Raw genomic sequence first — 21,846 nt, 5'->3', positions numbered from 1 at the left:
AAAACACGACCATTCTTTTAGGGATACGGACTGCACATCAAACTTGTTGAGAAAATCCTGTGATTATAGGTTTGCATGTGGAAGAACCAAATCAGAGTGTCTTATAAATAACATAATTTTAAATTAGAATATTTTTTGTTCAGATTTACTGAATGATAACTGTTTATTTTAGTTTGAAATAATCAGTATTCAAAGTAGTTAAATTACAGTATTTTGTAAAAGTAATTTTAAATTTAATTTGCTATTTTTATAAGGTATTTAATTAATATGAATCATCAGAAAAGTACCTCTCATGTTGTAGTCAAGTTTCTTGAAAAAGCATGGAAAGGAATGTATTGATGTAATTCCAATTTTATGGATGTATTATAAAAAAGACAAATTATTCTGTAAATATCCATCTGAAAATGAGTATCATGCACTTGATTTAATGAGTAAAATGTCATTAATACCAGGAGTTTTGTGGAAGAGTTTTGAAATTGTTTTAGTTAAAGAAGTAAGTATGTAATTCAAATCTTTATGTAATCAATTTTAAATGCATTTTAACTTAAATGTTGTCATATTAAAAGATTTATTTACATTATAGAAAGCTATGAACAAAGTGTGCGACGGATGATTAGGGCATGCTCTGAATTTGTAGTACAGAGCAGTAATTTTGAAGATCCAACTAGTTCATAAGGAGAATCTGTTCCTGTTAAATTAAGCAGCTCTGAATTTGAAGCATCTTTAATAGATATCTCTTCGTTTAAAGGTATAATATTTTTTTATTATTGCAAACAAATATTACTTGAAATATTTTAAAAAATCAAAAGATTTATTTAACCATATTACTGTTTTTTTTTTTTTTTTTTTTTTTTTAAATGATATCTATATCTTATCTGTTTTAGAGCATAATATTGAAAGCTCTGGAGATAGTGATATTTCAGAAGATTCCTTTGTTTCCTTTAAAGTAAAGAAAAAACGATTGTCATCTCGTGATGAACAATCTAATGATTCATCATTCTCGTCCCCCAAAATAAAGAAAATAGCGTCTTCTAAGTGTAACACAGAGAAACGAAACCGTATGTTTTCTTTAAAAAAATAAATCCTTATAATTAAAAATTCCCCTTATTGTTGCACACACACACAATTTTTATTATTCAAAAAGTTTATTATTTTCAGAAATGATGAAGAAATCCAGTATATCACATGACACCAGGAAACATTTGAACGACAATAAAACAAATATAAAAGGTAATTCAATTTAATCCTTAGTTTACATATAAATGTTATTTTAATTTTTTTAAATAAAATCATTTCTAGATATCTATATCTTATCTGTTTTAGAGCGTAGTATTGAAAGCAGTGGAGATAGTGATATTTCAAAAGAGTCCTTTGTTTCATTTAAAGTAAAGAAAAAATGGTCTTCATGTCGTGATGAACAATCTAATGATTCTTCATCCTCGTCCCCCAAAATAAAGAAAATAGCGCCTTCTAAATGTAACTCAGAGAAACAAAACCGTATGTTTTCTTTAATAAAAAAATTTCTGTAATTGTAATTCTTATAATTACAAATAACCGTTATTGTTGCACACAAAGAAAAACACGTCAAAGCAATTTTTATTATTTAAAAAGTTTATTATTTTCAGAAATGATAAAGAATTCCAGTGTATCACTTGAAGACACCAGGAAAAATTTAAACGACGATAAAACAAATAAAAAAGGTAATGCAATATTATTCTTAGTTTACATTTAAATATTATTTTCAATGAAATCTTTTTTAGAATGTTGATCATTACTTATAATTGTAATATTCTGAAAATATTTTTTTAGATGTGATACTTAATCCAAATTATAAGTATTGTCCTACATGTGGCTCTGCAGGTTAGGATATTGTCAGAGTTTTTTTACTTAAAATTCTTCATTCATTGTAAAGAATTAATTTAACTTTTCACAAGGTTTAAGATCCATATCCACACAAATGTGGATATGGATGTTAAACCTTGTGAAAAAAATTACATAATGATAATTTAATAATTAATAACTGATTTAGTTATTTAAAATTTTTCTTTACTAATGCAAATATAAAATATATGTTTTCATGACAGCTAAAGATGCTCCTGCGTCGAAAGCTAATCTGGAGTCTGCCAGGAGAAGCATTAAATATCGTATTAGAGAGGAAGCGAAAATCACAAGAACGTTATTTAGTCTTAACAATAACACTGTTAATATCCAAATAATAATAACTGAACAGACGATTAACAAATTACCATTCAACCAAATAGAGAGTTTTCATGATTTTGATAACCAATTGAAGAGTATGTAGTAATGATTCAAAAACTGGTAAATGATTTAGTATTGATTCAAAAAATGCTAGAAATATTTGTTTTAAGTCTGCTACGAAGTATTGCATTATTAAATTTTTTTATTTATTTATACTTAATGTTATATATAATTATTTGATATTTTTGATATTTAGTATACAAGTTTTATTTATAGTTTCATTTTTTTTTTTTTTTTAGAAATGCTTCATGATGTTAAATGTCAAAAGTACTTTAAAACTTTCGGAAAATTTATCTTTTGTAGTTCCAAAGATTATTTTACCGAATATTCAAGTGCTTTACAGTGCCTTTGGGCGAGAGTCAAATGGTGTAAAAAAATTGAATTTTTCTGGCACAGAAACTTACAAATATTTGCTAGGTATATTGTCTTATTTCTAACTTTAACAAACATAAATAAAGTATTATTTTATGTAATTTCTTACTTAACCCTTAAAATACACAGTTTAGATGTTTATTTTAGAAGTAATTCCAATAAGATTTCCTGAGATAAACGAAAAACAAATTTCTAGTCAAATAAGTTGCTGGTTTTCAGGTGCGAAGGATAGAGATGGTGGAAAGAAAAATAGATTGTTAAATAAAAAGAGAAGTGAGTGTTGAAAACGAAAACGAAGTTCTATAATTTTTTTTTTTTTTGAATTATACAAAAAAAAACATTGAAAAATAATATTTTGTTTGTCTTAAAAGATTACCTTATAAAATTGATGCTATAATGTCATATATATATATATATATATATATATATATATATATATATATATATATATATATATATATATATATATATATATATATATATATATATATATATATATATATATATATATATATATATGTATATATATATATATATTTTATTTTCCCAGACAGTTACCGGTAACTGTAACGGTAACGGCCGTTACAAAACCCAGTACTGGCTACCAGTAGCGCGACAGCTCTCAATTTTTCAAGAAATTTCTTGAAATGCCATTTCTAGCACTTGAGAGTGGAATAGCACTTAAGTGCTATTCCACTCTCAGGTGCTAGCAATGGTTAAGAATAAACAGCCAGTACTGGCAAAACGTTATCATCCCAGATAACTGCCAATGCACAACCAGTACTGGCTACCTGTATTCCGTCAGTGTTAAAGTACTGGCGCAATACTATGCCTGTTGCGAATTTTTAATTGAGGCAGTACTATCCCATTACCAGATGCCAGCAATGGTTAAGTACTGGCAAAGCGTTATCATGCCATGTAAATGTCAATGTAGAACCAGTACTGACTGCCAGTCTTGCACCAGTATTAGACAGTACTGGCGCTGTACTGCGTCTGTTGTGAATTTTTGCTTGGGTAAAAACTTTAGGTAAATTATTTGGTAAAAAAACGCTTTTTTGCGAGGGAGTGGAAAAGGATCCATTTTGTTTTGTCAATGTTTAAAGTTAACTTGCTGCACTTAAACCAGTTGGAGATGTGATTGAGTTCTTTATTCATATTTGAAAAAAGCTCATAAATGTCACTCATAAGGTTAGAACCTTTATTTAAATCCTTTATATAGACTAAAAACAAAAGTGGGCCTAGAATAAAACCCTGTGGAACATCACATTTTATCTCAACTAATTTTTCATTTTGAAAATAATCTCTATAGAAAACAAATTGTTTTCTATTTGTCAAATAACTTTTATACCATTTTATTAATTTAAATTTGAGTTTTTTAAGTAGAATTTTGTGATCGACCGTGTCGAATGCTTTTGATAGGTCAATGAAAATACCTAGTGTATATTGTGATCTACCAAATGAATTGGAGATTTCACGAATAAACTGTTTAATGGCTTGTTCAGTTGAACAATCTTTTTTAAAACCGAATTGATTTTTATATAGAAGTTTATTTAGATTAAGCTAATTGTATGTTCTATTGTTTATAATTCTTTCTAAAATTTTCGAGAAGGTTGAAAGAACTGAGATAATTACTAATATTTGATTTTTTTCCGTCTTGGTAAATTGGAGTAACTTTAGCTATTTTTAATTGGTGGGGAATACACCTTGCTGTATAGATGCCCTGAAGACTTTATAAAGAATACGTTTTAAATTTTCAAAGCAATCTATGACTATGTTGCCATTTATTTCGTCCGCACCCGTAGCTTTGTTTCTTTTGAGAGATTTGTAAGCTCTCTCAAACATATCAAAAGATAAGTCAGAATATAAATATCTATAAAAAGTGAATTATTTATAAACTCTAGGAAATCACTCAAAGTTTTTTTCCGTAATAGGAATCTTATTTGCCAAATTAGTTCCTATATCAATGAAATATTTATTAAACTCGTTTGCAATTTCGTTTGGTTTATATATATTTGTTTTAGTTACTTTAGGAAGGAAGTTTGAATTTGTTTTCCTGTTATATCTTTCAACGTTCTCCAAGTATTTTTTTGAGTCGTTTTTAAATTTACTAATAAATTTTTTTTTTAGTTTTTTACGAATTTTTTCAAATAAATGTTGGTAATTTTTATATTTTTGTTGGTTTTAATCTGATTTTGTTTTTAAATATTTTATATATAGTTTTTGTTTGATTTTAGAGCATTTTTTAAGTCCTTTGGTAATCAATGGACTATTCAAGGTTTTTATTTTTGTTATTCGTTCAAAAAGTAAAAAGTTCGCATTGTATATTGAGAAGAACGTATCAAAGAGTTTATTGTATTTGCGTCATCACTAAAGTTTATATGTTTCCAATGCAGAAGTGATAATTGATATCGGAAGGATTTTATATTAATATCGATGAAGACACGTTCTTTTATTATATTTTTTCTTTCGGGGTTATTATAGGATACAGTATGAATTGTTAGAAAAACGAGGAAATGATCGGATATGTCGGCTTTTATAATTCTTTTTTGTAATTTCTTATTATAAATATCTGTTGTAAAAATATTATCAATCAACGTCGTTGAAGTTATGGTTATTCTAGTAGGGCGATTAATCAAAGAAAGAGCTCCTGCCATAAATATTTCATCATAAAAACTTTTTACTTTTTTATCTTTACTATAAATTAAATAGTTCATGTTGAAATCTCTGATTATAAAAGTAATTTTGTTTTCTTTGCTACCTTTGTGAATGATATTTTGCTGTAAAAAGAAACTAAGATTTTCAGACGCACCATCTGGTGGTCTATAACAGCAGCTTAATATAATACTTGTTTAAAATTTCAATAGTTACAATTTCTTTATCGCCGTCAGAAACGCACGTATCATTCCTTAAGTTATGTACAATGTGTTCCTTGGCGTAAATCAGAACTCCTCCATCCCGTTTATTGTCTTTCTAACAAAATTGTTTCGAAACATGGAAGATGGAAAATAGAATTATTTTTAAACTCATTCGAAGAAATCCATGTTGCTGTTAAGCAAATTATTTTTTAAAATAATTTCAGTTTCATTTAAAAAATCACAAAACTTTTCAAAATTTTTATTTAGACTTCTAATATTAATGTGAAGGATTCTGATTTTTTGATTTTCAGTGCCATTTTTATTAAAAAATTCTTTTAACTTGTTGGGATAAAGATAAGAACAACATGTGTTCACATCATTTTATTTTTAAATTTGATTATAGAATATTAAAAGAATTCCTTTATGATTATAGGTCACGCGTAATTATTTATTTGTAAGTTACTTTAGCAAACTTTCGCTCTTAATTCTTTCGCTTCTTTAAAAAGCTTTCTTTGTAAATCCATTGCAAAATCGCTAAGGTCTTTGTAAATGTGTAACCGCTCGTTCCAAAGCTTCATCGTCGTGTATTTGTCGTCGTCTTCTAGTTTTGCTATTTTCTCTTTTATGTTATTGTTTCCATTTTCAATATTACTTCCATCTGGTGATTTTTCGACTCAATTATTATTTTATCATATCTTTTACTTATAAATTCGACAGCTCTGTACGTCAGATAATTTTTTTTTTAACGTAAAGTTTTCATCTTCTAAGTTATTAAATTTAATTTCCACTTTTTCAATCCGATCATAAAAATTTTCATCAAAGTATTCTCATGATTTTCAAGGATTTCTTTATGTTGTGCGACGGCTTAAGTTGTGCTTACATTATTACGGTATTAACGAAGAAAAAAGTTTTTTGAGAAGTTTCCATTTTCAAATTTTTTTTTTTTTTAAATTAATGTTAAATATTACCGAATCAATGTTAAATATTACCGGATCAATGTTAAATATTACCGGATCACTTTTGATCAAGAACTATTGGTACTGGTTTATCATAACAATTTCTCTAGATATCTTGATTGCAAAGTTCAATCTAGCTCTGAGAATTTCCTTATCCAGAGCCTCATATATCTCCTCAGAGTAGTAGCCAATAGAGAGTACCAGTGCCTCAGATATCTCCACCCCATTTTCCAAGAGTTTAAAAATATTTAGGGAAATCACATACCAGTTTTAATTATTGAGTCGTTTTATATAAATATTTGAGTTGTTTTATATTAATACTGGCCAAATCTTTTAGAGTTCAACACATAACAGGAACATACTGATCTTAGGATTGTCTTCAATTTGATAATAACATCTACCACTACTCCCGATATACCAGCTAAAGTCTCAGGACTTTCAAATGCCCTTCTAGTTGTTTATCCGTCATTAGTGTTGCCAAAACTTTGTTTAGACGTATTAACTATAAGACTTAGCTTCACACTAAACCTCCGTTGAATTCTTTTCGTTCTACTTTTCACTGATGCTTTTTCAGCAGGAGATTTGCAAAGTATTTTTTAATGTCCGTCTTGTATCTCAAATGAGATACTTTAAGAAGCAATTAAAAGCAAATATTCAAAAATATAGAAGGAAACATCCATAAAGGACGTCATGCAAATAGGAAAGATAGGAGGGAGGGGGGTAAGATAAAAAGGACAAAATAGGACGAGAGGAGGGGGTCTTCAGAAAAGGACATCAAGTCATAGAATTTTTTAATTTTAGTTTTAATAACGTGGAAAACTATGTAGACATGTGTTTTTATGAAATCAACGTAAGTAATTAATATTTTATTTATGTGCGGTTGTGGCGCAGCGGTTAGAGCGCTTGCTTTATAAGCAGGAGATCCAGGCTCGAAACGAGATCTAGACATATTTTCGCGTCATGGTAAGGAAGGAGGCGTGAACTTTCTGGTTAAATGCACTTCCGCGGTGCCCTGTGACAAGACCATTAGAACTTCTTGGGGCACCTAAAGAAAAAATAAAAATTTATCTATTTAATGAAAAAAAATTCGTATTAACATTTGTTTAAATTTTATTTTCGCATATATATATATATATATATATATATATATATATATATATATATATATATATATATATATATATATATATATATATATATATATATATATATATATATATATATATATATATATATATATTCTTTTCTTTTTATTACATTATAAATAAGCATTTCGTTACAATTTCGTTACATTTCGTTTTATTCCATAAGAATGGTCCGCGATAATCAATACAAAATTTAAAAAGATTTGTTTGAAAAATGGGCTGCTTTATAAAATTGTCATTCCGCAAAATGTATTTATTTTTATCTTTCGATGAATACAAATTATGGAAAGAAATAGGGGATGAATTGGTTTTACATTTAAACATAAAACAAAGAATATTAAAAATGTTGAGCTCATATATATTAAAAACTTTCATTTCAAATAATAGAGGCTTGGCATGAGTATAACGGTCTTTAAAATATATGAGACGTGCTACATGCTTCTGCTGACAATAAAGAGGTTTAAGTTTAATTTTCTTTGCACTACCCCAAGCAATGTTTGCATAGTTTATGTGACAATGAATAAATGAGTGATATAATTGTACTAAAGTACGTTTATTTAAAACATTTCTTGCTTTGTACAATATTCCTATACTTTTTGAAATTTTACTTGATAAGTTTTTAATGTGACTTTTCCATGTAAGATTTTCATCTATACAAACACCTAGAAAGTTGGTTACTGTTACTTGTTTAATTTGTATATTGTCAATAACAAGATGAGGCATGTTAATTGGCAGTTTATGTTTTTTAATAAGAGGATGGAAAAGAATCCATTTAGTTTTATCAATGTTAAGAGATAATTTGTTAGTCTTAAACCAGTCATATGTTTTGATTAACTCGATGTTCAAGCAACTAAATAAAGTAGGAATGCTTTTGTGTGACATGAATAAATTGGTGTCATCAGCAAACATAATTTTTATTAAATCCGAGGCTTTGTATAAATCATTAATATTGAGGATCCTTGAGGATCCTTGAGGAACTCCACATGTAATATTTAACAAATTTGATGATAATGTTTCATCGGCGTAAACAAATTGTTTGCAATTAGTTAAATAACTTTTTAACAATTTTAAAACATTGCCTGTTATACCACAACATTTTAATTTTTTAGCAAGAATTTTATGATTAATGGTATCAAACGCTTTCGCTAAATCAATAAATACTCCCAATGTGATTTTAGAATTATTAAATGAGTCTGATATACTTCTTGTAAGCTGAATAACTGCATGCTCTGTCGAATTATTTTTTTTAAATCCATATTGCATGTTATATAATAATTTGTTTGATAAAAGGTGATTGTATATTCTGTTGTACAAAATTCTTTCTAAAATTTTAGAAAAAACAGAGAGGATAGAAATTGGACGATAGTGTTTAACATTAGTTTTTTCTCCTTCTTTAAATATAGGAATAATTTTTGCTATTTTTAAATCATCAGGAAAAACTCCCTGATTAATAGAGCATTTAAAAATTTGGAAAAGTATGTCTTTTAAAACGTCAAAACAGTTTATAATAACGTTCCCATTGACATCATCTGGACCAACTGCTTTATTTGACTTTAACAATTTATAAGCACTTTCAAACTCTTCAAAAGACAAATCAAAAAAATTTAGATACGAGTTTAGAGGGTCATATGTTGCCTTAAATGATTTTTTAGGGTTTGGAATTATTTCGGCTAGGTTTTGTCCTATAGATACAAAATATTTATTAAATTCGGAAGCAATTGTTTTTTGATCAAGAATAAAATTATCATCTACTTTAATAACTGAGGGCAAAGATTGCGATGTTTTTTTAGTGTTAACCGTAATTTCGTTTATTAGTTGCCAAGTGCGTTTAGAGTTTAATTTGTATTTTTCAAGTAAATTAGTGTAATATATTAATTTTGAATTTTTCCTTAGGCGTTCAAATAGTCTTACGTAATTTTTATAATTGGTCTTACTCTCAGTTGTTTTCAATTTTAAATATTTAATATAAAGTTTTTGTTTAATTTTAGATGATTTTAGAATACCTTTAGTAATCCATGGCGATTTAATTTTTTTATGTTTGTAATTTATTTCTACTTTGGGAAAATTGATGTCATAAATTTCATAAAAAATTTTAAAAAAAGATTTGTATATTAAATTAATGTCTTCAGAAAAGTTAATAATGTCCCAATTAACTAAAGAAAGTTGATATTTAAAAGATTCTAGGTTTTTATTATGAAAAAGTCGTTTTTTAAATGATTTTTTTTCATTACATAAAATTTTCGCATAAATATCTATTGAAAAGAAAATAAGGAAATGATCAGATATGTCACTTCTAATAATGCCTTTTTTAAGCGAATTATGAAAAATATCATTGGTTATAATGTTATCAATTAAGGAAGTTGTTGTTTGAGTAATTCTTGTTGGTTTGTTTATTAGAGGAACTGCTCCATTTTCAAATAGGCCATTATAAAACCCACTAATGTCTTTTTTGACGTGATACTCTAAGCAATTTAAATTCAGATCACCTAATATGTAAAGTAATTTCTTTTCGTGGTTGATTTTATTTACAATATCGTCATGTAAAAATGAACTAAATGTATTAATTTCGCCAGTAGGTGGGCGATAACAACAGCTAATTACAATATTTTTAGTTTTATTGCTTAATATTTCAACCGTTAAAACCTCTATATTGACGTCAGAAATACTCATGTCATGCCTAACAAAATACCGTAGGTTTTCTTTTACATAAATAATTAAACCACCGCCGCGTTTGTTTGTTTTCCGCCCTAATGAAATTAAATTATAGCCCGGTATTTTAAAATTATTATCTAAATTTGAGTCAGCAGAACTACACCAGGTTTCAGTTAGGCAAATTACACTAAAAATAGTTAGATTTTCCTCAAAACTATTGCAAAGATTTTCAAAAATTTTTTTTAAACTTCTTATATTTATATGAATTGCATTAAATTTATCACGCTCAAGAAATTCTTTTATTTCAAAAGTATAAAAATAGCTGCAGTTGCTTTGTAAAGCATCTGTTTCACTAAAATAACTTTGATCCGGATCGGACTCTTTGTTAAGTATAAAATCATTAAATTTAAAAATGTCAAAATTTTTAGAGCGACTTGAATCCATTTTTGTATTTAAAAACAATAAAAATTAAAAATAAATAAATAATAAAGATAAAATCAATAACTCTAAAATAAAAGAATTTCTTAAAAGTCGCGCGTTACGAGTTTATTATATACAACATTAGCATATTTACCTTTGGCTCTCAAATCTTTTGCTTCTTTAAATAACTGTTTTCGCAATTCTAAAGTTCTTTCACTGTAGTCTTCATTTACGTAAAATCGATCGTTCCACAATTTTAACTGAACATAGTTATCCAACGCAGTTTTTTTGTCTTTGTAGTTTAAAAATTTAACTATTATGGTTCTGTTGTACTTTTTTCCATCGCTACTTTTTTTCCCTGTCCTGTGCGCCCGTTCAATTTCAACATTACTTTTAAATCCAAGTTTTGTTTTTAAAACATTTTGAATCTTTTCCTCACTCAATTCCCACGTTTCGTTTTCATCTTCTTCAATTCCCGTAAACCTTAGGTTATTTCTTCTGCTCCTGTCTTCCAACTCAGCTAGTTTGTCTTTGACAACAACGTTTGTAATATCATTTTGGTTTGATGTTAAGTTTGGCTTTTTTTTCATTTCAGAAAGCTCTTGAACAATTGCTTCATATTTCTCGCTAAGAAACTCCGCCGACTTCTTTAGTTCATTAGTTTCTTTTTTTAGTTTTGTATTTTCTTCTTGAAGATTTAATAGCTTAATTTCCATTTTATCAAACTTCTCGTTAAATATTTTTAACAAAGTATTCTCATGAATATCTAACAGGTCTTTAATTTGAGAAACGGTAAATTTAGCCATTTTTAATTTAGTTTACAAAAGCACGTCCGTTCACGTCAAAAGTTTTTGCGTGATATATATTCGTATATATATATATATATATATATATATATATATATATATATATATATATATATATATATATATATATATATATATATATATATATATATATATATATATATATATATATATATATACGAAAATAAGAACTTCTTGGGGCACCTAAAGAAAAAATAAAAATAAAATTTATCTATTAATGAAAAAAAATTCGTATTAAAATTTGTTTAAATTTTATTTTCGTATATATATATATATATATATATATATATATATATATATATATATATATATATATATATATATATATATATATATATATATATATATATATATATATATATATATATATATATATATATATATATACACGAAAATAAAATTTAAACAAATGTTAACACGAACTTTTTTTCATTAAATAGATAAATTTTTATTTTTATTTTTTCTTTAGGTACCCCAAGAAGTTCTAACGGTCTTGTCACAGGGCACCGCGGAAATGCATTTAACCAGAATAATCATATATAAATATATGTATATATATTTATATGTGAGCTATTACGCGTCATCATTCAATTTGTTGAACACAGAACTGTTGCCCACGATAAGTGGCAATCTGAAGTCTTTAGAGTGAAAGTACAACTTAAGCTAATAAAAATTCTATTGGACAATATCTGTGGTTCTGTGGATTTGTGGTTCGAACCCCACCTCTGGCAAGTTTTGTGACATCGGTTAGGAAGGAGGCGTGAACTTTCAATTAAATGCTAATCCGCAGTGCTCTGTGATAAGATCGTAAGGTCTTCTTGGAGCACCTAAATAAAATTAAAAAATGTATATATATTAGGCCTGAATATAATTTTTTGTCTCTAAACTTATTCACTTATAATTATTTAATTACTTTATAAAGGCCCTCAATTGGAATCACCGCTGCTGACAATGGAGCTTCTATATTCATACATATGAAATATCGATTTTCACTTCTTAATCATGATTGGATCATCCCCGCAAAGCACAAGCTCATCCCGTTTCTTTACTCAGGCATTGAAATCAAACGAGATGGGCTTGGAAAATCTGTTGCAGTTTTCTATTTTGGTCCCACTTATATTTCTGTTTGATCTGGAAAGCCTTCATCATCGACAGTGCATGGTCACAGATTAGACTTATAACAATTTTTGACATTGCCAGAGTTCAATTCCATTACAAAAGATCCTTTGACCATGTTGGTCAAAAGATCTTGCTAGTGGTTGTCTTCAGTGTTGATTTAGCGAGATTGATTCTCCCTAATGACAATTATGAAACTCATCTAGACTATCAAGAAATTCAAATTCATTTTTAATATTGACTCTTTATCAAAATACAATATATATAGCAAGACTCAAGGAATTAATTATCTGCATTGCGACTTATATTTAAGGCAGGACAGTCTATTTTTATTTGGAGAAATAGAATTTTGATTTCACTGGAAAGATTTGTGCCTCAATCTTTTCAGGTCTAATGATTGACATGATTCAGTCTCAAACGGCGATTGAGTATACTAATCCAAACGGGAAGATAGAGCTCAATGCTACTCATCTCTTATTGAAGGATCAGGAATGGTTAGCCTCTCATGGGCACACCAGCCAATATTTTACGCAAACTGTGAAATGTGAGGATCCCGGATGTTGTTCTTTGAAAAGGAGCTCTTATTTTTATATTATTCCAGGGCGATTTCTGCCTCCACTTATTCCAATCTGCTAGTCAGAAGACGGTTTGAAAGCTGTAGCCGTTTCAGACGCCACCAGCTAGAATCGTTTTTTTTTTTATTTTTTCTTCTCGCTTCATGTATTCAGAGCACCATTCCTCCATCATTAAAACTATTCAAACTTCCTCATTACGATCTGTTTGTCCCTCTGTACAATCAAGTTTATCTTAGAGAATCTGTAAGCATTGTAACTTGTACTTTGCCTCCTAAGTCATGTTAAAAAAGCATGTCAGCATTACTCATTCAATTTTATTAACCAAATGGCTATTGCCTTTGTGCTAGTTACTTATTCGCATTGCCCCAAGTGCAAAAGAGAGTTAATGGCCGTAATTTAGGTTGATGAGAGCGCGGCCTTTGCTGAATGGTTCGATGAGGATGAAATCGAGACAGTGGACATTAATATTCTAAATGATGCGAATTGTTTCTGACGAATCAGAGTGCCCTGTTCCAAGTAATCAATTGACGATTTTTTTTTTTGTTCTTTACAATGTTTTGATTCTATATGACTGATAAAAATATACAATGTTTATAAAATATATAATGGTAAGAGAAAAAAAAAAAAAATCTTACAATTTTATACAATAAAAAAAATATAACGCGGTTAACTTGCAGAATACCAGATGGTCTTGTCATCAAGAAACCGCTTGAACTAGTAATATTTTTTGTACATTCGTTTTACATGTTTCTAGTTTCACAAAATATAATGGTAGTTCATTTTATGTTGGATTCACATATAATAAAATGTAAGATAATAAACAATTGATAAATGCTAGATTTTGTACACATAAATATATGATTTGGCATAAATAAAATTATACTTGATTTATATATTTTTTTATATTGATATTTGTTGTTGAAGTTTTTTGGGATTTTCGTTTCAACTAAAATCCCAAAAAATATCAATAACACAAGTTGGTACTTGCCCATGCTATATTACCATACGTATAATAGGTCTGTATAAATGAGAAATAAAGATGTTTTAGATTTTCTTGGGATGACATTGGTCTAGCTTTGTATAGCACGCCAATGTTTTTGGTTATATTAGTATTTAAATAGTCAATGTGTGCTTTCCATGAAATATTTTCGTCAATTCGCAAACATAGAAATTTAGTTGTTGAAGTTCTTTCAATATTTTTGTTTTCTATTTTTAGCAATGGTAATATATTTGGTATTTTTTTTTCTTATTTGGTTGGGATGGAATAAGATGTAATTGGTTTTTTCTGTATTTAAAGATAACTTATTAGATTTTAGAATGGAACGTTGCGGAACGCCACATTTAATCTTAAGCATTTTTGAATAGATATTTTCATCAGTATTAACGCATTGCTGTCTGTTTAGCGAAAAGTTTTTAAACTAGAGTATTTAAAAAACCCTTGGATGGACGAAGAGTGAGACAAGTTCCCATGACGCACTTTGATTAAATTTAATATATTGAATATGAGTAATATAACAGAATTTTTTTTTCTTTCACGGAGGCCTACAAGAACAAACAACTAAAACAAACGTGGAAATACCCATAAAGCTACTGAATGATATTCAAACACATAAAAATGTAATTCATGCGAAAAATTTCAATAAAAATGCTTAAATTATGAACGAATTTTGTTAAGGAGGGTATATAAAAAAAGGAAAATCAATGACAAAGGCGGAGGGGGGGGGGGGAAGTTCAAAAATTGTCTTAAAAATGGTGACGTTCTTTATGGAAAGCCCCGAAATGGTCATATTACAAACCATATGGTTTCGATATTGGATAAATTAACAGGTTATATACCGATATCGAAAACCGTTGAAACTCTAACTAACACAGCCAACTTTAATCCTTATACGTCCGCATTAAAGAACTCACATGTTTTCTTGTAAAATGAATCAGAATTCAGTAAATAATCATCTCGAATATAGTTCTAGTTTGCGCCAAATTTGGGGAAGTTAGACTTGATTTGGAAATTGATATATTATAGCATTTTAGCTATAATATATAAATTTTTTAATTAAGCCTAATTAGGCAATTCATTTTTTGTAGCTACATTTACTTAGCTATACTATTCCAGCATTATGTGCATTTCTAGAAAATATAAGTTGTAAATGTTAATAAATAAGTAGGGGAAAGTATGCACCCTTGATCCTAAAATCGAGGGGGATGAAAAACCAAATAAAAATATACGAAAGACAAAATTATAAAAATATTTTAGAGTTATCTATGTTCATAGTTCTATAGACTAAGAAAGTATATTTGTTTTTATATTTGATAATAATTCTACCACTATAGTTAAATTAGAAGATTGTAAAATTGCCCATCCTAGAGTAAATCAGTTGCCAACTAATCAAATTTGATCAGTTGGTACCGATTTACTCTAGAATGGGCAAATTTATAACTCAAATAGAACGACGTTTACGAATGTCATTTTATTTGAGTTTTTGGTTGGGGTTAAAGAAAGTATTTGTGATTAAATTAATGTTAAGCTGTTTTTAATTAGTTTTTTTTAAGAGTAGTTGCTTTTTCTAATAATTTAAAAGTGTTTAGTTCACTCTGTACTTAAAAGAATACTTGATATCTATAAAGTTTTTTGCATTGCACATGTGAAATTTTTAAAATTATTTTTGACACATTTTTACACAAGCAAAAATGTCACAAATGATTTTAAAAATTTCAAATATCAAGCCTGTGAATAAATAACCATTTTCTAAATATTAAGCATTTCAACTATTAAACCATTTTCAAATATGTATAATATACATCTTCATATTTAATTCTCAATATTACATATTTAGTTTACAATATTGAATATCGAATGTAAATATTATATTTGAATATAATATTCTTATTCAATATTCATATCAAACCAGTGAATAAATATGAACATATTTATTCACTGGTTTGATATTTTTATTTTCAGCATCATGAAAAATAATATATAAATAATACTGCAAGCTTTAGTAAATTTAATAAATATGATTATGTGTATGTTTACTAAATAATACAAAATTATATTATTGTTATTATTATTATTAGTATTATTATTATCAATTTATTTTAGATTACAAGCAGATACAATTACTTATTACAATTAATTAATTAAAAAAGCATTAAAAAATTATCAAATTTAAGCATTTTTTTAAAATGTTTGTCATTCAAATAATTATGAACAGTAGAGTATAAAACATGATAGTTATATATACAGCACATGATAATTATATATGCAACCAACAATTATATATACAACCTATGGAGTGAAATCAATAAAAATTAGATAAAAAACAAACTGTAGAGGATACTAAATTATATTATATTTATATGTTATATGCAAACTATTGTTATTATTATTATTTTTTATTATTTGTATTTTTATTATTATTATTATTTTTAATTATTTGTTATATAGAATTAGTCACTTTAGTACAAGCTATTAATTGATTTTATTAATGTTTTTTACAAGACTAAGAGAGCCACTACAGTCAAGGAGGCTACTTTATTGTGGTTACAACCCTCTCTCAACTCTTTAACTCAAAAGCAAGAATCTTGACAATTAAGGTCGCTGCGTTTTTGATCTCTGCTTTGACAACATAAAAGACTGACATACTTTTCATAAATATTTTAGCACCTTTTTTATAACAATACCAAAAGTGTGCCATTCTTATAACATTTAGCCACTGCGGAGTACCATATTTAAAATGTGATTTAAAGAACTTTAAACTGTATAACATAAATAAAAGCATTTAATGTATTTTGAATGACCTCATATTTATGTTAATATGGTAAAAACTTTTGTATTAAAAAAACATTGCTGCATTCACCTAAACCCTTGGTTGATGTAGTTATTATTTATCATAAGTAGCAATGTATGTACCCTCACAACTCCATAAATCATTATGACACGAGAGTGCCAGTCTAAATATGCTTATATATGTGTGTATATACATACACACATATATGTGTATATATATATATGTATATATATATGCATATATATATATTATATATAAAAATGTATATATATTATATATAAAAATATATATATACATATATACATATATATATATATATATATATATATATATATATATATATATATATATATATATATATATATATACATATAAATGTGTATAGAAACATTTTTATTTTTCATTTTATTTCATTTGTTGTATAATATTATTTACAATAATATTTATAATATTATATGGGCAGGACTTAAAGATGATCATAATGACCTTATTACGAAGCCCTTAACAAAACTCTTTCTCTCTATATATAAATAAATAAATAAATAAATAAATATATATATATATATATATATATATATATATATATATATATATATATATATATATATATAATATATATATATATATATATATATATATATATATATATATAAATATATATACTAGGGTGATTCTTAAAACAACTTATTTTGAAAATGTCTGCTGGCACCCCCTGAATGTGTTCTAGACAATAAAATAATACTGAATTTTTTATGAAGTATCTTGTGTTGGGTCTCAAACTAAGCTAAATTATATAAAAATTAAAAAAAAAATCATTATCTTATAAAAAAACATCAATAAAAAAAAATTATAATTAAAAAATTTTGTTAAATTTTTTTGTTTTTAGTTAAAAAACATCATTTTCTGTTTGCTAAAATCTAAAATAATAATTTAGATATAAAAAGATTCATATTTTTAAATTTTCTAAAATTTTTTTCTTCATTTGACATAACTTTTTAAAAACTTTTGTTTTGATAATATTAGGGGTCAATTCATTGTTCGAGGGTCCGTAGCAACGACTCAAAATATTTTTTAATGAAAATTTTTTTAAATCTAATATTATATTGTTATATAGAACACATTTAAGGGGTGCCAGCAGAAATTAAAAAAAAAAATTTGAAAAGGTCTGCTGGCACCTCTTGTTTTTTATTTAGTTGATGCTTTTAGAAGCACCCTAAAATATATAACTAGTAATATAATATAACTAGTTTTAAGATTTTTTTTTTTAACATTAAATAATGTTTATTATATTTATATTGTTATACAAAAATTTAAAAAAAACTTACTAAATTAAAGGTAAATTAGAAAAATTAAAAATAAAAGGTAAATTAAAAAAGTTAGAAATGGGCAATTCTCACGTTATGTGTGTGACTCTGGTACAAATATTTTTAAATAAAATAGGGCAATAAAAAATTGTTTACTTCAGATATGCAAGATATATATTGCAAATAATATAGTAGGAGATGTGTCTGATATAAAATAACATTTCTCTTAATAATATGTTTATTGCGCATTCTAGTAAAAGAACTGATTTTTTTTTTTTTTAAACATCTTCGCTTCCAACAAGGCTGCAAGCAGCCACTAATTAAAGTTGGAAGTTACTGTAAGAGAAAAGATGAAGGTTGTAGAGCAAGATAACGATTGACGGACAATTTAAAAGATTGCAAATTATATGAATCAGGAAAGCAAGATGAAGGAAGCAAATTCCAAAGAACTGATGTTCGAGGAAAAAAACTAGACAAATAAGCGTTTTTGGAGCACTTAGGAACAGTCACAGAAAAAGGATGACACTTAATTGAATAACGAGTAACACGAGAATGAATTTTAGTAGATGGCACAAGAGACGCTAGCTCTTTAGAGCAGTGCCCATTATAGTATTTGTAGAAAAGAGAAAGAGAAGCAACATTACGACGATGTGATAATGGTTGGAGGTTGGCTGCAAGAGCAGGTCCAACTATGTTTACAATGCGTTTTTGCACCTTGTCTAAAAGAGAAAGGACATCATTAGAAGATCCGCCCCAGATATGGCAACAGTATTCCATACAAGGCCGGATTTGAGATTTATAGAGATAAAGAATAGAATCCAGAGTAAGAAAGTGGCGAGCTCGATAAAGAGATGCAACCTAAGCAGATGCTAATTTTGCAACCGATTTGATATATGGTTTCCAAGAAAGATTGGAAGTAAGAGTTAATCCTAGAAGATGAAGAGTAGGTGACTCATCGAGTACATCACTGTTCATAAAAATAGGAAGATCTAAATTATTGCGATAACGATTGGCTGAAAGAAATGGAGTTTTATCTGAATTAAAGTTCACCAGCCACTGTGAGCCCCATGCTGTAGCAGAAGTGAGATCTTTTTCAAGCTCAAATGCCCCCTCCAGGCAATCAGAGGGTGTTGGTTTCTTATCACGACAAGAATAAATGGTAGTATCATCAGCAAACAATGCCACCTTAGATGTGAGAATATCTGGAAGATCGTTAATGTAAATTAAAAAGAGTATAGGGCCAAGGATAGAACCTTGAGGAACCCCTGAAGTTACAGAATAAGAAGAAGAGTGTTGTCCATCGAGGACAACTTTTATGCTACGATTGGAAAGGAAGGATTCAATGATCTTAAAGATGTTGCCGGATACACCATAAGAAGAAAGCTTATGGAGAAGACCAGCATGCCAAACTTTATCAAACGCTTTTGAAATGTCAAGAGCGATGGCCTTAACCTCTCCACCTTTATCTAATGCACGATAAAACCTATCAGTTATTACTGTTAGCAAATCAGCTGTAGAACGAGAAGATCGAAATCCATATTGATGGTCAGAAAGTAAGTTATTAGATTCAAGATGAGAAATTAAGTGTTTGTTAATTAAAGATTCAAAAACCTTGCTTATGATAGGAAGAAGACTTATGGGACGGTAGTTAGACGAATCAGATCGCTCCCCAGAATTTTTGAAGATAGGGATAATAGATGCGGCTTTCCAGCAGGCTGGAAAACAAGACTCTGATAAGCACTTGTTGAATAGTTTTGAGAGTATAGACGACAGCTCCGGAGAACACTTCTGCAAGACAATAACAGGTATGTTGTCTGGGCGACAAGCTGTAGAAGAGTCTAGGCAGGAGATCACTTTAGATACAGATGCTGGAGTGATATGAATGTCAAGCAATGGATCAACCTGTTTGTTGGCAATATCAGGTAGAACGCAATTAGTGGAATCAAGAGATGATATTGATGAAAAGTTTTTAGCAAACAGTTCGGCTTTGTCTTTAGGTGAGGTGACAAAGTCTGAACCATACAAGAGAGGTGGAATTATAGATTTGCCCTTATTATTGATATTATTAAAGATTCTCCAGAAGTCACGAGAGCCTAATTTTTGAGATGAGATACGAGATTTCATGACCTGAGAATAGCGGGTTTTGGTGTTAGACAAAACCTTTTTACAGTTGTTTCTAGCAGTAATAAACAGACATCTGTTTTCTGGAGAATTGTTTTGCTGGTAAATATGGAAGTAACGGTTTCGATTGGCAATCGCAGCAGCACAGTGTGAGGAAAACCATGGAGGAGAGTGAGGCTTGACCTGGAATCGTCGAGAGGGAATAAAAGATTCCATGCCAGCCTGAATCCACGAAGTTATGTAAGAAGCACATTTGTCGACAGGAAGTTGAAAGATTTCTACCCAAGGGCCATCACGAAGAAAATCACGGAAAGAATCTTAGTCAGCTTTACTGTAGTTGTAAGAGGTTCGATAATAGGGGGATTCAGGTGATGAAGAAGAATGAGATATTAGTTTTAAAGAGATCAAACTGTGATCAGAAGCACCTAAGGGTGAATGTGGAGAAACTGAGCACTGACTAGGATCAGAAACAAGACATAAGTCAAGCAGAGAAGGTAAATGGTTTGGGTTGTCTGGAAAGTGAATTGGAAAGTTGACTATTTGAGTTAGGGATTGAGAAAGGCAAAAGTTGTGGGCTTTAATGCCTGCAGAGTCACTGACACTAGAGCCAAGCCATTCAGAGTGGTGAGCATTAAAGTCACCGACAACAACTATATTAGCTGATGGATAAAGAGAGAGGGCTTGGTCAATATGATCAGAAATAACATCAAAAAGAGTGCAGTCTTGAGATGAAGGAGAGCGATATAGAACAAAGAGAAAGGCAATAGAGTGAAGTGGTGCTAAACGAAAGCACATGAAGGAATAGTCTGTGGATTCAAACCTAGTTTCACGACAAACAGGTGAATTCTTACGAATGTAAATGCCCAGGCCAAGCATGTGACTATTGGAGTCTTTACGAATCAGAGGAAGATAACCATCAACACTAAGATCACAAGATGAGACAGCTGAACTCAAATTAGTCTCACAAAGAGCAAGTAGGTCTGATGAACTTTGCAAGAGATAAGACTCAACAGAAGAAAAGTTACTTCGAAGACCACGAATATTAGTGAATGATAGGTTTAGAGAACTTGGTGATGATGATGGTTTTTTGTGTTTTATAGTTTTTGGTACTTTATTCATTTTTAAATTAGTTTGAAGAACTTGACTCAAAGCATAGATAGTACTCAGAACACCGTTTAATAGCCCAAGCAATTGCCTCATTACTACCAATAAACCCTAAGCCGTAACAAAGGGCTCCAAATGTGGCCTCCGCAATGCACACCAAAAGTACAAACAGGGACACCATCCATGCGCAACATGGCACTGTTAATACTTTGATATTTTTCAGCTGTTGATGGAATCAGCCTCTCTGAGAGCTACCACAGAGTTCGGGAAACCTGACTACTAGCCGGCCTCAGAACCATAAAACTGAGTTTTAGAGCTGTACCCTCATAAGGAGATAATAGAATGAGTTGCC

The 21,846-nt window shown here is 28.6% G+C and overlaps 2 protein-coding genes across 3 annotated transcripts; one reads left to right on the top strand and one right to left on the bottom strand.

The window, feature by feature from the left end:
• Positions 1 to 249: 249 nt before the first annotated feature.
• On the top strand, positions 250 to 3,016 carry LOC136089189 (uncharacterized). Of its 2 annotated transcripts, XM_065814897.1 has the most exons (10): positions 250 to 493; positions 584 to 748; positions 885 to 1,058; positions 1,159 to 1,230; positions 1,324 to 1,497; positions 1,626 to 1,700; positions 1,810 to 1,860; positions 2,085 to 2,294; positions 2,499 to 2,676; positions 2,779 to 3,016. In XM_065814897.1, exons 4-10 carry the CDS (start codon positions 1,161 to 1,163, stop codon positions 2,801 to 2,803), a joined length of 783 nt encoding a protein of 260 aa, XP_065670969.1. In that variant the 5' UTR covers positions 250 to 493; positions 584 to 748; positions 885 to 1,058; positions 1,159 to 1,160; the 3' UTR covers positions 2,804 to 3,016. The 2 variants fall into 2 exon arrangements, with proteins under 2 accessions (XP_065670969.1, XP_065670968.1); XM_065814896.1 differs by having other exon boundaries at positions 2,499 to 3,016.
• A 7,747-nt stretch (positions 3,017 to 10,763) lies between these two features.
• Positions 10,764 to 11,465, bottom strand: LOC136089533 (uncharacterized). The gene has a single exon (XM_065815585.1). It carries the CDS (start codon positions 11,463 to 11,465, stop codon positions 10,764 to 10,766), a length of 702 nt encoding a protein of 233 aa, XP_065671657.1.
• Positions 11,466 to 21,846: the final 10,381 nt, after the last annotated feature.

This window comes from Hydra vulgaris, chromosome 13, assembly GCF_038396675.1.
Source record: "Hydra vulgaris chromosome 13, alternate assembly HydraT2T_AEP".
Lineage (NCBI taxonomy): Eukaryota > Metazoa > Cnidaria > Hydrozoa > Anthoathecata > Hydridae > Hydra > Hydra vulgaris.
The sequence above is the reverse complement of the archived record's forward strand: the minus strand, read 5'-3'. Positions and strand labels throughout refer to the sequence as shown.

Bases quoted from the DNA above. Each gene is read 5' to 3' on its own strand.
- LOC136089189 (XM_065814896.1), top strand. From the start codon at position 1,161: ATGATGAAGAAATCCAGTATATCACATGACACCAGGAAACATTTGAAC. The intron at 1,498-1,625 runs GTATGTTTTCTT...TATTATTTTCAG, and splicing joins TAACTCAGAGAAACAAAACC to AAATGATAAAGAATTCCAGT. The intron at 2,295-2,498 runs GTATGTAGTAAT...TTTTTTTTTTAG, and splicing joins TTTTGATAACCAATTGAAGA to AAATGCTTCATGATGTTAAA.
- LOC136089533 (XM_065815585.1), bottom strand. From the start codon at position 11,465: ATGGCTAAATTTACCGTTTCTCAAATTAAAGACCTGTTAGATATTCAT.